At 48.8% G+C, this 17,158-nt stretch overlaps 1 protein-coding gene across 1 annotated transcript; it reads left to right on the top strand.

Annotated features, from left to right (window-relative positions):
• The first annotated feature begins 172 nt into the window (after positions 1–172).
• Positions 173–16,626, top strand: METTL3 (methyltransferase 3, N6-adenosine-methyltransferase complex catalytic subunit). Its single transcript, XM_079951583.1, has 11 exons — positions 173–333; positions 1,834–2,036; positions 4,509–4,904; positions 8,920–9,095; positions 11,667–11,883; positions 12,534–12,721; positions 13,537–13,575; positions 13,675–13,783; positions 14,563–14,628; positions 14,727–14,839; positions 16,373–16,626. Exons 1-11 carry the CDS (start codon positions 240–242, stop codon positions 16,482–16,484), a joined length of 1,713 nt encoding a protein of 570 aa, XP_079807709.1. The 5' UTR covers positions 173–239; the 3' UTR covers positions 16,485–16,626.
• Positions 16,627–17,158: the final 532 nt, after the last annotated feature.

Genomic DNA, 17,158 nt, shown 5'->3' with positions numbered 1-17,158 from the left:
TTTCTTACGTAGAGACTTAGTGTAGAGACTCGAACCCACTACAAAAATGGCCCCTTGAGCTTCGCCGCCTTAAGCGAAGATGGCGGCTCCCCACCGGCTGCCCGGTTTCAGCTTCGAACTACGGGCACGCGACGGGAAGTGTGCTTCCCTTATCTCCGTCCCCCACGGGGTACTTCCGGTCCTTTTCAACCCGGCCCTCCCCTCTGCCGGGACAGCCGCTGCCCGGCTAACCTGGGGCGATGTCGGACACATGGAGCTCGATCCAGGCTCACAAGAAGCAGCTGGACTCGCTCCGGGAGCGACTGCAGCGGAGGCGCAAGCAGGACCCCCTGGGTAAGGGAAGCAGGCGAAGGAAGCGCAGGGGTGTGTGGATAGGATAGGATAGGATAGGATAGGATAGGATAGGATAGGATAGGATAGGATAGGATAGGATAGGATAGGATAGGATGCTAGGAAGCACCAGGGCAGGGCTGCATCCAAGTAAGCCCTGCTCAGAGTAGACCCATTGGTATTAATGGACCTAGGCTAGGCGCGAATAGCTGAAGTCCATTCTCCTCTTGAGTATGGCTGAGGCTCCCGTTTGCACCATACAGTTAAAGCGTTACCATGCCACTTTGAAGAGTTTTGGTTTCCCAAATCCTGAGAATTGTAGCTTGTCAGGAGACACTCCTATTCTCCTCACGGAGCTACAGTTCCCAGAGTTCCCTCGGAAGGAGGGTTGGTTGCCGAACCACCCCAAGAACAGGTCCAGAACGTATTTTTTTAAAGAGCCCCGCTGAATCGGATCCAGTATCCTCGCTGCGCCTGAATACATCTTCTGGCCAACATCTTCTGGCCAACATTGTCTTTGTGTGGGTGCCCGTCTGTGCATCATCTAGTTTATTTATTTATTTATTTTTCGATTTTATGCATTTCAGTAATGTTACAAATCATTTTAACACTTCGAAACACGACTTCCTTCCTCCTCTTTATGCGGTTCCTTAATTTTTTTAAAAAAAATATTTTCTGTGTATTCCAAATTAACTTAATCATTTATTCATCTACTTTAAATGTATACTCTTATACAGGCTTCCTCAACCTTGGCCCTCCAGATGTTTTGAGACTACAATTCCCATCATCCCTGACCACTGGTCCTGCTAGCTACGTATCATGGGAGTTGTAGGCCAAAAACATCTGGAGGGCCAAGGTTGAGGAAGCCTGCTCTTATAGAACTTCAGGTTGTTACAATAATCCTCCCAACGCTCTTAACTGTTTACAGTTTGTTTGTAAATATTCAATAAACCATTTCCATTCTTGACTTTTTATTATCTCAATTTCTTATTTTTCTGGTAAGTTTCGCCATTTCTGCGTATTCCATAAAGCTTTGGTATCCGTTGCTGTTTTCATTTATTAATTGACAGTGGCCTACATCACGCAGTGGCTGCGAAGCCTGCCTTTGGAGGGCATTTGTCAATATATATGCTTAGCCTAAGATGGATGTATCCACGGTTACTGTATTTTTAATGTGAGCTGATCTGGCAGGAGCTGTTCTGTTCTTTACTCTTCTTTCTTTTAGTTGCTTGTCTTCCTCCATGAAAAAATCGGTTTTAAAGGGAACCAACACCGTGTTTCCAAAAGTTCATAGCAAGCTTCATAGCAGAACATAAGAGGCAGGATGCCTTTGAGTTCCACTTGCTGGGAATTGCAAATGCAGAGAGTGCTGTGATACTCAGGTTCTGTTTTCAGGCTTCCTTTAGCAAGCCTCTGTGGGAGCAGAAAACTAGACTGGATGGGCCTTTGGCCTGATCCAGCAATGACGCTCTTCTTTAATGACCTCATCTCTCCTTACATCAGACCTGAGGAATCCGGACCTGGCCCTCAGCCCTCCCTTTCGAAGCGACAGTCCGGTTCCTTCGTCCGTCACGCCCAGCACCGCCACTGAGCCGGGGGATCTCGTGGCTGATCCTGAGCTTGAGAAGAAGCTCCTCCATCACCTCTCCGACTTAGGACTGGCCCTACCCACAGACGCCTTGTCTATCTGCCATGCCATTTCCACGGTGAGCATCAAAGCAATAAACCTGATTGGATATCATTGTCTGCTTCTCCCCTGACTTGCCCTCTCCTAGGCAAGGTCTACATTCTTCCCATTGGTCTGTTCACTTTTAGGGACCCCCAGGTTTATTTGGGAGTTGGCACATCCTCTGCAGGATCCATTATCATTATTATTATTATTATTAAAAATTATTTATACTTTTCAAGTTTTTACATTTCACTACTTTTGAACATTTCATTAATTTTACAATCATTTTGACATTTCAAAACTTGACTTCCTTTCCCCTCCTTAACTTTATTTTTAATATCTTCTGCATATCCAAATTAACCTAATTTGCTCTTTTATTCATCTTCTTTAAATATATACTCTCATGAAACTGCCGGTTATTATAATAATATCCTCTGCAGGATCCTAAGAGTCTTGATTATTCTTTAAAAAGTAAGCGGGACTTTGTCCACTTTGTTGCAAAGAAAAACAATTAAAGCCTTATTATTTATTTATTTATACCCCCACCTTTTTCCCTGACGGGACTCAAGGTGGCTTACAGATAAAAACAAAAATCACTAAAAAACATGGGGGGAAATAATAACAAATAAGTCATTAATAGAATTAAAACTATACATATGTAAAACCAGTTTAAAACTTACAAATAATTACAATAAAAACAGAATGGCATTAGCTATGCTTCCTCCCCATCAGGGCACCCAAAAGCCATGGCTCTTTCAGTATGATTTTCTGTTCCCAGATGCACCCCCAAATTCCACTCTTCGGTGGCAGAGGCTTCTAGAGGGGCCTTGCAGATCATTAAAATCAAAACACCAAGACAGTCTGTGCCCAGGCTTATACAGTTATATCTTGGATCTCGAACACCTTGGTTCCCAAACAAATTGGCTCCCGAACGACCGAAACCTGGAAGTGAGTATTCCGGTTTTCAAACGTTCTTTTGGAAGCCAAAAGTCTGACGTGGCTTCCGATTGGCTGCAGGAGATTCCTGCGGCCAATCAGAAGCCGCGCTTTGGTTTTTGAATGTTTTGGAAGTCGAACGGACTTCTGGGATGGATTCCATTCGACTTCCAAGGTATGGCTGTAATTTAAAAGACATGAAAGGAAGACAAGGATGGGGAGTGGGGAGGGAAAAAGTTGCTTGGGCACCGGTTTTTAAAATTAGCTTTCTTATAATGACCAGATGAGATGGAAACTGTTCTGGTAGTTTGATGGAACAGCCATTACCACATGAGACAAAGGAAGAGACAAAAAAAGCAGGCTGATATCTCAGCAGAGCCAAGGGACCATCCCTGCCTCCCATTTGCTGTAGTAATTTCCCCTCTCTCTCCAGAGCAGAGCAAAAGCTTACATGTTCCATATAAACTCGGTGAGGTTAAGCAGTTTATTTGTTGCTGCTTTGCTTAGTCTGTTGCTGTTTTGATCGTGACAGGCTGGTCTCATAGAAACATAGGAAGTTGTCTCAGTATTCACGGGGTCTCCGCCATGGGAGCATATTTACCCAGTGCTTTTCCAGCTGCACTGGCTCCCAGTGGAGTACAGAGTCAGATTTAAGGTGCTGCTTTTGACCTTTAAAGCCCTTCGCGGCCTAGGACCCTCATACCTACGGGACCGCCTCACCCGGTATGCCCCACGGAGAGCCTCAAGGTCCATAAATAGCAACACCTTAGTGGTCCCGGGCCCTAAGGAAGTTAGATTGGCTTCAACTAGAGCCAGGGCCTTTTCAACACTGGCTCCGGTCTGGTGGAACGCTCTGTCTCATGAGACCAGGGCCCTGCAGGATCTGATTTCTTTCCGCAGGGCCTGTAAGACAGAGTTGTTCCGCCTGGCCTTTGGCTTGGAGCCAATTTGATTCCCTCCCTCCCTCTCTTTCTTTTTTCTTTTCCTTTCTCCTCCTGCGATGAGGCTGCATTTTAATATTTTAATGTTTCAGTATTTTGATGTTGTATTTTAATTTTGTTTTTAAGTTGTAATCATTCAACTTGTTTTTATTATTGCTTGTTAGCCGCCCTGAGCCCGGCCTTGGCTGGGGAGGGCGGGGTATAAATAAAAATTATTATTGTCAAAGCAATAAATAACTACCTGACATTCAGAAGACATCTTAAGGCAGCCCTGTTCAGGGAAGTTTTTAATCTGTGATATTTTAGTGTATTTTTGGTTTTTATGGAAGCCGCCCAGAGTGGCTGGGGAGACCCAGCCAGATGGGCGGGGTACAAATAATAAATTATTATTATTATTATTATTATTATTATTATTATTATTATTCTCTACACTGACCGGCAGTCTCTCCCCATGGCTTAAGACTGGTGTCTCCCAGCCCTACCTGGAGATGCTGGGGATTGAACCCAGGACCTTTTGCATGCAAGGCAGATGCTTTGCCACTGAGCCACAGCTCTTCCACTCCCCTGTTGTCTGATGCTGCCGGTCCACACCTCCCCAACCTCCTCTGACTGGCTTACTCCTTCTCCCTCAGCCCGAAGCCCCCGCCACTCAGCGCAGCGTGGAAAGTCTCTTGCAGAAGTTTGCGGCGCAGGAGCTCATTGAGGTCAAACGGGGCCTCCTCCAGGATGACGACCAGCCCATGCTAGTCACCTATGCTGACCACTCCAAGCTCTCCGCCATGATGGGTGCTGTGGCCGAGAAGAAGGACTCCGGGGAAGGGGTCGGGCCCGGAGGGCCCAAGAGGAGAGCCGGGGAGCAGGACGCTGGGGTTCCCGCCTCCGCATCCGGGGCCGCTCCCTCTGCCTTGGCGTCTTCCGAGGTGCTCAAGGAGCCCCCCAAGAAGTCTCGCAAGCAGGCCTCGGACCTGGACCTGGAGATTGAGAGCCTGCTGAGCCAGCAGTCAACGAAGGAGCAGCAGAGCAAGAAGGTAGGGGAGGGGAATGGGTAGTCAAATTGTGCGAGTACTTGGAGCTTAGGGACGCAGGTGGTGCTGTGGGTTAAAGCCTCAGCGCCTAGGGCTTGCCGATCGAAAGGTCGGCGGCTCGAATCCCTGCGGCGGGGTGCGCTCCCGCTGCTCGGTCCCAGCGCCTGCCAACCTAGCAGTTCGAAAGCACCTCCGGGTGCAAGTAGATAAATAGGGACCGCTTACCTGCGGGAAGGTAAACGGCGTTTCCGTGTGCGGCTCTGGCTCGCCAGAGCAGCGATGTCACGCTGGCCACGTGACCCGGAAGTGTCTCCGGACAGCGCTGGCCCCTGGCCTCTTAAGTGAGATGGGCGCACAACCCCAGAGTCTGTCAAGACTGGCCCGTACGGGCAGGGGTACCTTTACCTTTACCTTTTTACTTGGAGCTTGCAAAGCTGACAGATGCAATAAGAGATAAACCTAAAAAATTGGTGAAAGAAGAATGGGAATGTTTAAATAATTATTTAGGGGACAAAGGCTCAGCAAGAAAGATCTGGCTATACTTAGAATGATACTGCATAGAGAAATGTTCCCAGATACCAAGATGAGGGATTCTTTTGGAATGCAGATAGAGATAATTGATAAGAATAATGAGCTTGACGGAAGTGTACAATAGATGAGCTTTCCTGCTTTGGCTCATCTTCCTTTTTCTTTTTCTTTTTTTCCCTATTTTTCTTTTTTCTTTTCTTTTGTCTTTCCCATAGTTGCTTATGTTCTGTGTCATGTACTTCGATATTCTTTGTAGTTTTGTTTTCATTACTATTAAGGAATTTCCCTTTGTAATTTTGGTTGTCTATATTTATATGTACCTGTTTAAAGCAAAATAAAAGTTTTTAAAAAAAGAAGGTAGGGGAGGGAGGGAGGGAGGGAGGGACGGCTGCTAAATCCCAGGGTGGTCGTGAAAAACCAGCGGAGTCTGGTCCCTGAGGGCAAATGGCGCACTGCCTCACCAACCCCAGCCCGCCCTCGGCCAGCCCTCACTTGCCCATCTTATCCTGAGGAGGCCACTGCCTGCCAACTTCCTCCTCAAGTTTTCTTGTAATTCACAGCCAGCTGTTCCCTTTGGCAGTATCCTGAGAATGCCCTCATCAATAATAATAATAATAATAATAATAATAATAATAATAATAATAATTTATTATTTATACCCCAACCATCTGGCTGGGTTTCCCCAGCCACTCTGGGCGGCTTCCAACAGAACACTAAAATACAATAACCTATTAAACATTAAAAGCCTCCCTAAACAGAGCTGCCTTCAGACGTCTTCTAAAAGTTTGGTAGTTATTTTTGTCTTTGACATTTGGTGGGAGGGCGCTCCACAGGGCGGGTGCCACTACCGAGAAGGCCCTCTGCCTGCTTCCCTGTAACTTGGCTTCTCGCAGCGAGGGAACCGCCAGAAGCCCCTCGGCACTGGACCTCAGGCAGAAAGATGGAGGTGGAGACGCTCCTTCAGGTCTACTGGGCCGAGGCCGTTTAGGGCTTTAAAGGTCAGCACCAACACTTTGAATTGGTCTTGGAAACATACTGGGAACCAGTGTAGGTCTTTCAAGACTGGTGTTATATGGTCTCGGCGGCCGCTCCCAGTCACCAGTCTTTTCAGGCCCACTTTTGTTTGAGATAGAAATACAGTAATCATAATACACAAAGTGCAACAGGCTGAATAATCATAACAGTGAACATTTTATTGGTTGTTTCCTAACATAAAGGTTTAGCCCAGTATGTGCAACATATACAGTTCATATATACGATATATAACCTATGAAAATACATTTCTTCTTTTCTTATCCGTTTCTTCTTGTGAGTTCCTGTGTAACACAATCCTTAGGTAAAAATAGAAAAGTCTTCAAGGTAACGAGAACAACACAGCTGATGTAGACTGCTGGTGCACGTACAAACTGCTAACTTGGGCAGAACAAGGTTTCCGGATATCTCCCTTGTTTCACCCCAAAGGGCTTCCTCAGCTGATATTAGATCTATACAATATAAATAAACGCATAGTAATACAATATTATTTATATGTAAGTTAAACAATGGGGGAGCTAGGATACAACCTTGCTTAACTCCCTTTGTGCCTGGCACGGCTCCTGTGAGCTTCCCATTTGTAGAGCTATGCACTTTCAGCACAGTGTTTTCTTATAGGCATTTAATCAAGAACAATAATCTTTTGTCTATACTTGAAGCATTCAACTTATCCCAACAGTCTTATTCAAGAGATTGAATCGAATGCAGCTTTCAGATCAATGAAAGCTGCATAGAGCACACTACCTGGTTTCTTAACATACTTATCTATAAAATGGGCTAGTACAAAGCAATGGTCTGTAGCTGATCTGCCTTGTCTAAATCCTGCTTGCTCTTTGGCAAGAATAGCATCATCAGTTATCCAATGAACTAGCTTATTGTAAAGATGCTTTACAATAACCTCCTTTTTACACTAAGTGTTGCCCTTGAACAGCATAAAGAGAATTAGTTGGCTCCAGCTGTCATTGGCTCTGGCGCCACCTGCTGTTGGCCTCTCTGCTTTCCACCCAATGAGCACCAGCCGGTCCTGGCAAAATTTGTTTTATTTTAGGATTAGGCATTTACAGCCTTCCTTTCATTATGCAGTCCCAAAGTGGGTTATGTACATCTCAGTACAATACCTAGACATTTATACTGGAGGTGTATTCTGATCTGATGCTGCACCCCTCAAAGACCTGTATAGAAAAAAGGCGCTCCTGATCTGACGTTGAAATGTATACACAGTCGTAACTTGGAAGTCGAATGGAATCCGTTCCGGAAGTCCGTTCGACTTCCAAAACATCCGGAAACCAAAGCGCGGCTTCTGAATGGCTGCAGGAAACTCCTGCAGCCAATCAGAAGCTACGGAGGCTCCGTTGGATGTTCGGGTTCCAAAGAATGTTCGCACACCAGAACACTCACTTCCGGGTTTGCGGCGTTCAGGAGCCGAAATGTCCGAGTATCAAGGCGTTCATGATCCAAGGTACAACTGTAGTGAGAAGGCCAGATGCACCTTGGAAGGGGAAACATTCCAGAGTTTGGGGGGCCACCACAGAGAAGGCTCTCTTGTGTACTGCTGCCCCACAAACTTCACAGGGTGGCTGAAAGGTCAGCAGGGCATCCCTGCACATCGCAACACCTGGGCAGGTCTGCATGCTTGGGGTCTAGAGTCCATAATTTTCCCAGTGTGCTGTCTCCGTCGATGGTCAGTTGGATGGTGTACCCTAGGGGTGGGGGTCAGGATATGGCCAGCAGGGCGGATGCTGAGCGCGCACACACACACACATACACGCTGTGGGCCACTTTTACAAGTGGGTGTGTCCGCACACCTGTCACGTCAGCTGATATCACAATGACAGTGTGGTGTAGTGGTTAAGAGCGGTAGATTCGTAATCTGGTGAACCGGGGTCGCTTCCCCACTCCTCCACATGCAGCTGCTGGGTGACCTTGGGCCAGTCACACTTCTTTGAAGTCTCTCAGCCCCACTCACCTCACAGAGTGTTTGTTGTGGGGGAGGAAGGGAAAGGAGAATGTTAGCCGCTTTGAGACTCCTTAGGGTAGTGATAAAGCGGATATCAAATCCAAACTCTTCTTCTTACAACTTCAAAGAAGAGAATCCTTGATTCTTTCCGTTTCAGGCATGCCTTCAAACTGTGGCTGCAAAGGAGCATTTTTGCCTTTGCATCCTGGCTCAAACTCAACCCAGGGGGGCTTCCAGTCATTTAGCTCCAAACGCCAAGCCCTGCTTTCAGGAAGGATTGGCCGCACGTGGGAGCTCCCGATATGATGACATATACCTCCCCTTAAAAAGAAAAAAGCCCCCCCCCCCGAAAAAGACCTGCCCTCTTAGCAAGCAATGTGGATGGAGACCAGAAATGAAGATTAATTCCAGTTGGAACCATGAAGACTGGAAGCCCAGGCAATTTTTTTTTTGTGTGTCTTTCTTTCCACTGACCTGGTCTCGGCCTCCTTGCCTCCCCAGGTGAGCCAGGAGATCTTGGAGCTGCTGAACACGACGACAGCCAAGGAGCAGTCCATCGTAGAGAAGTTCCGCTCACGAGGCCGGGCGCAGGTGCAAGAGTTTTGTGACTACGGAACCAAAGAGGAGTGCATGAAGGCCAGCGATGCCGACCGGCCGTGCCGAAAGCTCCACTTCCGGTGAGCCTCTGGGGTTCAGTGAGCCCCGAAACAGTTTTGGAAATGCTGCAGGACTTCCAGAAACTTTTAGAGCGGGATCTTGGAAGTCAGGCTTTGTGACTGAGCGCTGGGGTCTTTCTCCATGCCGTGTCTTGGCCTTGCTTTATAAAACCAGCCCCAGTGAATCAGACTAAAGATGCAGGTGACCTAGTTTCTGAAGACGGTTCGGAAACTCCAGCTGGTGCAGAAATTGGCTGCCAGGTTGCTCACCCACGGGGCAAGATAGTTTTAAGCATATTTGTTGTTGTTTAGTCGTTTAGTCGTGTCCGACTCTTCTTGACCCCATGGACCAGAGAACGCCAGGCACTCCTGTCCTCCACTGCCCCCCGCAGCTTGGTCAGACTCATGCTGGTAACCTCGAAAACACTATCCAACCATCTCGTCCTCTGTCGCCCCCTTCTCCTTGTGCCCTCTATCTTTCCCAACATCAGGGTCTTCTCCAGGGAGTCTTCTCTTCTCATGAGGTGGCCAAAGTACTGGAGCCTCAGCTTCACAATCTGTCCTTCCAGTGAGCACTCAGGGCTGATTTCCTTCAGAATGGAGAGGTTTGATCTTCTTGCAGTCCATGGGACTCTCAAGAGTCTCCTCCAGCACCATAATTCAAAAGCATCAATTTAAGCATATAACTGGGCCCAATTCAAAAGGTTGGTTTTGACCTATAAAGCCTAAAAGGGCCAAGACCGCAATACAGCGGTACCTCGGGTTACAGACAGTTCAGGTTACAGACTTCGCTAACCCAGAAATAGTACCTCAGGTTAAGAACTTTGCTTCAGGATGAGAACAGAAATTGCGCAGTGGCAGCGGGAGGCCCCATTAGCTAAAGTGGTGCTTCAGGTTAAGAACAGTTTCAGGTTAAGAACGGACCTCCAGAATTAATTACCGTATTTTTCGCCCCATAGGGCGCACCTAGTTTTTTTGGGTTGGTGGGGAAATAAAGAAAAAAAAAATTTTTACCCCCCCCCCCCAGGCATGGGGCTGGCGCAGGGGAAGCCCGAGCTTCCCCAGCCTCCAGAACAGCCTGCTATCCGCAAGCCTAGGGAGCTGCGCCGGTCTTCCCAGGCTTGCGGAGAGGTGTGCGAAGCCCGGGCGCACTCTTCAGCGTGCCCCAGACTTCGGAATGCAGGCAGCTCTGCGCAACCTTTGGGAGCCCGGTGCGACTTTGCACAGAGCTGCGCGAAGCCCGGGAGTGCAGGCAGTTCTGCGCAACCCTCAGGAGCCCGGTGCGGCTTCGCGCCAGGCTCCCGAGGGTTGCGCAGAGCTTCCTGAATCCTGGAGAGCGAGAGAGGTCGGTGTGCACCGACCCCTCTTGCTCTCCAGGATTCAGCGAACGCCTGCATTCGCCCCATAGGATGCACACACATTTCCTCTTCGTTTTTGGAGGGGAAAAAGTGCGTCCTATAGGGCGAAAAATACGGTAAGTTCTTAACCCAAGGTGCCACTGTACCTTGAGGACAGGCTCTCTCTGTATGCACCAACCCAGACCCCGCATTGATTAGTTGAGGCCCCTTCCATGTGAGGTCCGGAGTGTGGCAACATGAGAACAGGCCTCTTCTACAGTGGCTCCCTGCTTTTGGAATGCTCTCCCCTGGGGAGCTTCATTACATACCTTTAGGTGCCAGGAGAAACCATTCCTCTATAATCAGGATTTTGACTAATCTATGGTTCCCAACCTTTTTTTGGCCATGTCCCACCTAAGCATCTCGAAAATCCTGATTCCCCCATCCCACCCCCCCACCCCCGGTGACATATAATTCTTATTATTCAAAAAGTGATCTCCAATTCACATGGAGGAAACCTAAAAAGCCATTAATTGTTAATAACTCATTCTCAAATTGCCCCCCTTAAAAATCAAATTGCCCCCTCCCCCCGTGGGAACCATGGCTCTATATTCTTTTAAACTGTGTGGGTGGTGGGGTGTTATGGTTTTGTTTGGTATTGTGTTACACATTTTTGTGTTTTTATACTGTATACTGATCCTCTGATGAAGGTAAAGAAATTTAATTAATAATTATAACAAAATCCAAAACAGTAACAATTAATTGCACATTTATTCAAAATCCAGCTAAAGTGGTTTAGTTTAATTAATCCAACAAAACTGATGAATTTGATCCAGTGATGCCAGTTTTTCAAAGTCCGATAGTCAGTCACGACTCCAGTGCCCCTGCTGCCAACCCCTTGCCTCTTAGCTCCCACCACTAGGTAACCCCACCACTGATTCCACTGCTTTAGAGAACCACCAGTTTAGATGAACTTTAATAATTATTCATATATGAACCGTGCCTTCAAGGGGGTGGGATATTTAGTTTGCCATTTTATTTCTAATTATTAAGATAGGTTGCCTTTCGCACGGGCCTTTCAAAGTGGCGTATCGTAAAGCCCAAACCCAGAAATATGTGAATCCTGTTAAAATCGCATCCAGTCGAGCAGTCGGGTGTGTGTGTGTGTGTCAGAAGCTTCATATGAAATGGTCCAAGGTGGATGTGAAGCAAGGTAAAATCTAGAGAAGCAGCCAGCCACCCCTTCTCCTTGCAGCCGCATCATCAACAAGCACACGGACGAGTCTCTGGGGGATTGCTCCTTCCTCAACACCTGCTTCCACATGGACACCTGCAAGTACGTCCACTATGAAATCGATGCCTGTGCCGACCTGGACGCCCCTTGCGGGCGGGAGCTGAGCTCGGGCCAGGAGCTGGCGCTGCCCCAGGCGGTGGGGAGGGACTCCAGCGTGGACCGACTTTTCCCTCCGCAGGTACCCAGGGCTGGCCGCAGCGGATATCTGCAGCGGTGGGGAGGCGGGGAGGCATCCATGACTTGGTACGAGGCAGCTTCTTGCGGATGCCGCCTTAATTACAGTGGAACCTCGGGTTACGTCCCTATCCGGATATGTAGTCTTCGGGTTGCAAAAGCAGCAAATCCGGAAGTATTTTTCCAGGTTTCGCTGCTCGCGCATGCACAGAAGTGCTCTATCAGCCGTGCACAGAAGTGGCGCCTCTGGTTATGGATTTTTGGGGTGCGCAGAGACCCCTGGAACGAATTACCGTATTTTTCGCTCTATAAGATGCACCAGACTACAAGACACACCTAGTTTTTGGAGGAGGAAAACAAGACAAAAATATTCTGAATCTCAGAAGCCAGAACAACAAGAGGGATCGCTGCGCAGCGAAAGCAGGGATCCCTCTTGCTGTTCTGGCTTCTGGGATAGCTGCGCAGTCTGCATTCGCTCCATAAGACGCACACACATTTCCCCTTATTTTTTGGAGGGAAAAAGGGAGTCTTATAGAGCGAAAAACATGGTAAATCCGTATCCAGAGGGTCCACTGTATTTTGTTGGGTTTTTTTGAAGCACTTCTCCATGTTCTCTAAGGCATTCCCTTCCCCGTTTCCTCTCTTTGCCCCCAGTGGATTTGCTGCGACATCCGCTACCTTGACGTTAGCATCCTGGGCAAGTTCGCTGTCGTGATGGCCGACCCGCCTTGGGACATCCACATGGAGCTTCCATACGGGACCCTCACGGACGACGAGATGAGGCGCCTTAACATCCCCGTCCTTCAGGACGAGGGGTTCCTCTTTCTGTGGGTCACCGGCCGGTATGGGACATTAACCCAGCTTGTTCTTCCCCCGAGGATCTCCCCTTTCCCCTTCATGCTCACGACGACCCTGGCAGGTAGGGCAGGCAGAGGGATAGCATCACCCAGTGAGTTTGGTGGCCGAGATGGGATTTGAACCCTGGTCCAGCAGTCTAACCAGTACACCAGGTATTCCCCACCCTACAGCCCTCCCGATATTCTTGTGCTCTGAACTCCCATCAGCCCCCAGGCAGCATGGCTCAGGAGGGGATCTGTGGCTGAGAAACGCCTGGCAGGACCAGATTCTCCCACGTACCGCCATCTTGGCAAGACCCAGAGTCGCCTCCAGAGGGCGCCAGAGAACCAGGAAGAACCTGGCTTCTTAGAGCGGTAGATAGATCCATGTTAGTTCTAAGTAACCTTTTCAGGGCCAGGAAGGGGTGGAACCAGAGGAAAAAGCAGATGGAACAATGAATCGAGATGCTGCCTTTGTACTGTAGGCTACGGTCTGTACACACCGAACTCTAGCCTCCATCCAGGCAGACAAGAGGCATTCTCAGAGGTCAAGTGCAGCCAAAATACAGAGGCTGTGAAGTAGGGCCCGTGTGGCCTGGGGGCCAGTTAAAAGAGGCAGGAGGGACACATTGAGATTCTCCCACCTGCGAGGTAGGAGCAAGCTTGTTCTGGAGTGGGAAAGAGTGTTAACAGCCTCAACCCATTCAACTATGGGGCAACAAGAGACGGGGCGGAAAGGGTCTCTCTCTTCCCCACTCATGAGCAGCCATGATTCATTCGCCATTCATATTGCTCTTTTCTCTCTCTGTTGCAACCGCAAGGGCCATGGAACTCGGCCGGGAGTGCCTGAATCTCTGGGGGTAAGTGCCAAACGTGGAGGGCCCTCTCCTTCCTGGAACCCCTCTTCTTTCTGCTCAGTCTCACTGCCTGCTGTCCTCCCTGCTCCCTCTGCTTTCTAGGTACGAGCGAGTAGATGAGATAATCTGGGTGAAGACAAACCAGCTCCAGCGAATTATCCGGACGGGGCGGACAGGCCACTGGCTCAACCATGGCAAAGAGCACTGCTTGGTAATTGGGATGGGGGGAAGAGAGAAATTAGGTTAGGAATCCCATGGAAACGGAAAGCATACAGGAGTCCTGGTTATTTTGGGGTGGAGGGAGACACACAGGCAGTCTATAATTATCAGCATGTTGGCTCGTCCATATATAATCCCTCAAGTGCAGAACTTGGGCATGCTGGAGAGACTTTAAAAAAGCAAGCTACTAGCCCTCGTGGCTGTTGAAAAGAACCGAGAGATACCCCATGCCTTTTCCATCCCCCTGGCTTTCCCTGGCTGAAAACAACTGAACACCCAAATTATTGAGAACACTAGATTACAGTGGGGGGTGGGGGTGGAGAATAAATCCTGGGCCACTGCTCATTGTTTTGTGGGCTCCACAAAGCCCACTGTAATGCTTAGCCTGTGGCCTGTACTTCTCTGCCTCGCCTGGGGTGGGGAGTCTGTCAAAACACCTTTCCTGGGTGTCCTATTTCTTTAGAACGCTTGGTCCGTGCAATATTGCAGGTGATAACAGTGCCAATTCACTGCAACGGATAGCTCAGGGATAGCCAACATCGTGCCCTCCAAATGCTGTTGGACTCCAACTCCCATCAGCCCCAACACTGAAGAGATGATAGGAGATGTAGTCCCAAAACTATCTTTGCAAAAGCTGCTCTTAGCGGCTTCACCTTAGAGGCCCCTTCTTTTGAGGAGCCCGGCAATAGAGGACGCAAAGCATTGCATGTAAATGGGCACAAGTTACGGAGGAGCCCAATTGTGCCTGAACCATCTTTTTTTTGTGGGCAGGTCGGGGTGAAAGGAAACCCCCAGGGCTTCAACCGAGGTCTCGACTGCGACGTCATTGTGGCAGAGGTAAGGCAGAGAGTTGGGTCAGCCCAACACTGGATCCAGGGGTGGCGGAAAGATCCCCCCCACAATATTTACTGTCTGTGAAATTTACTGTCCCGCAGGTACGCTCCACCAGTCACAAGCCAGACGAGATCTACGGCATGATTGAACGGCTCTCGCCTGGGACCCGCAAAATAGAGCTCTTTGGGCGACCCCATAACGTCCAGCCCAACTGGTGAGCGTCACCCATCCCTTTTGACCCTGAACCGTTGAATGACCTCTCAAATCTCTCTTTAAGATTTGAACTCTGCGGCAAAGCCCATGGTTCTCATGTCAACTTTGACAGAATTTAGAAATGTAGTCCATGGTTCGATCCCTGGGATCTCCCAGGTAGGACTGGGAATATCCCATCTGCAGCCCAGGAGAGCTGTTGCCAGTCAGTACTGAGCTAGATTGATCAATGGGCTGACTTGGCATCCTTTGCTGTTCCCAATCCAGCCCAAGCCATGCGAGGAAAGGGAATTATTTTTATGCCCTTTCTGGGACCCACTTGAAAATTTAGCTTGAGATTCTTAAGTCCGTTCAGATCGCTCGACGGATTTTCAAACTTCCAAGTAAATTTCAGAATTTGTTTGTGCTGTTTAAAGGATGTTGCTGAGAGTATACATCAGACACGTCAATGAGCTCCTCTTAGTGCCAGATTAAGAAGTCACCCTACATGGGTTTTTTTTTAAGAAAAGCAACCCCAAGTAGTCTTTGGAAAGGTTTAAGACAGGGGTAGCCATCCAGATGTTGTTACCCTCTCCCATCAGCCCCAGATGTGGAGCTGCATGTGGAGAGCATGTTAGCTACTCCTGCCCTACACAAATCAAAGTTTGCATCTCTCTCTTAAACCTGCTGAATTACGTCTCCTTTAATACCATACCAACAGTTGTGGCCTCCCTAACCAAAGAATTCCAGGCACTGTAGTTTGGCAAGAGCATCCCTGCTTCAAAGAGCCTCAGCTGCTGGAAACATGTGAGCTGTGACCCCTATGCAGCATTTGCAGTCAGCCAGGTCAGGGCTCAGCTTGAGGGGAGCAAGTCTGCCTGGGAACTGAAGATGGGAGAAGAGCATTCTCAGACCAAAGGTCCATCTAATCGAGTATCCAGTTCTCACTGCGGCTAACCTGATGCCCCAGTGGGAAACCAGCAAGCAGAATTGTAGCACAGGCGCCATCGCCCCTCCTGTGGTTTCCAGCAACTGGGATTCAGAAACATCGCTGCCTCCAGTTGTGGAGGCAGAGCATAGCCAATGTCACTATTAGCACCTCGGTGGCCTTCTCTTCCCTGAATTTGTCCAATCCTCTTGGAAAACCATCCAAGTTGGTGGCCGTCAAATTAGGTTTTGCTTAAAGATGCAACATCACGCTTGGTGGCAACTCTAAATAAATAGACAGAGGTCTGGTGATCTGATCTGGGTAGGTGGCAGATACTGTTATTGCTACTATTATTTAGGGGGCAGTCCTGTCCACGGGAATGAGTTGGGTTAGGATGCAGCCGATCTGTGGCTGAGTGAGGAGCCTGAGCTCAGCCAAAGATACCTTGGCATTCTCTTCCCACTTACAGATCTCAGCAGCTGATAATCAAAAGTTTTCCACCAGTGCCCTTTAACCAGTCCTTCACTCAGCCTCACACTGGAACCACAACACAGGTTTTATATAGACCCCCTCTCCTCATTCCCTCCACCCTCCCCTTAATCCATCCTCTCTCTCTCTCTCACGTCTTAGGATCACGCTTGGTAACCAGCTGGACGGAATCCACCTGCTGGATCCAGATGTGGTGGCTCAGTTCAAACAACGTTACCCAGACGGAATCATCTCCAAGCCCAAGAATATGTAGAAGGGAGACAAGGGGAGATTTCAGCGCGATGGACCAAAGGGGGTGTTTTGCAGGGGGTGCTGGCAAAAGCAATGGATTGTAACCTAATATAGGGTGGTTTTTTTTCTAAAATAAATACAACAAAATGGATTCTTTCTCCATAGCCAAGACTTGGGAAGAATGTGGGACGTAGAATCGAGAGCCCAGTTCCTGTGGAAGATGCTGTTTACCCCCTAGAGGCACTTGGTGATTGATAGGTAGAAGGCTGCAACTCCCTCGACCCTAACCCACCCATTATTCTGCCTGTATTCCTTGCTGGTGGGTCTTGGAAGCAGCTCACCAGCAAGGAGAAGCTTCTGGGCAGAGGAGAGGGGATGGGCTGGGTAAGACCTTGCTCCTGGACTTTGGATTATCCCACTGAAAGGCTGCATGAGATGAGGGACCAGCCTCTTGCTCCTACCCTCTCCTCCCTTCAGGGCAGGGGGAAATTCCACACAAGGTGAAGATGAGCTCCTGCTGCTCCTTTCCCTCTCATGTGAAGCTGGCTGGTTGCTGTGGCTCTACGGTGCTGGATCCCAGTTACCGAGAGGAGGCAATGAACGGAGCGCAGCTCAGTGGGAATGAATGTGTTTGGCATGCAGAAGGTTCCAGATTTCAGGCACAGAAGGAGGTCCCTATGTGCTTCTGCAAGGAGC

Source organism: Podarcis cretensis, assembly GCF_951804945.1.
Source record: "Podarcis cretensis genome assembly, chromosome: 13".
NCBI lineage: Eukaryota > Metazoa > Chordata > Lepidosauria > Squamata > Lacertidae > Podarcis > Podarcis cretensis.
Note: the sequence above shows the minus strand (reverse complement) of the source record. Positions and strands in the feature narration are given on the sequence as shown.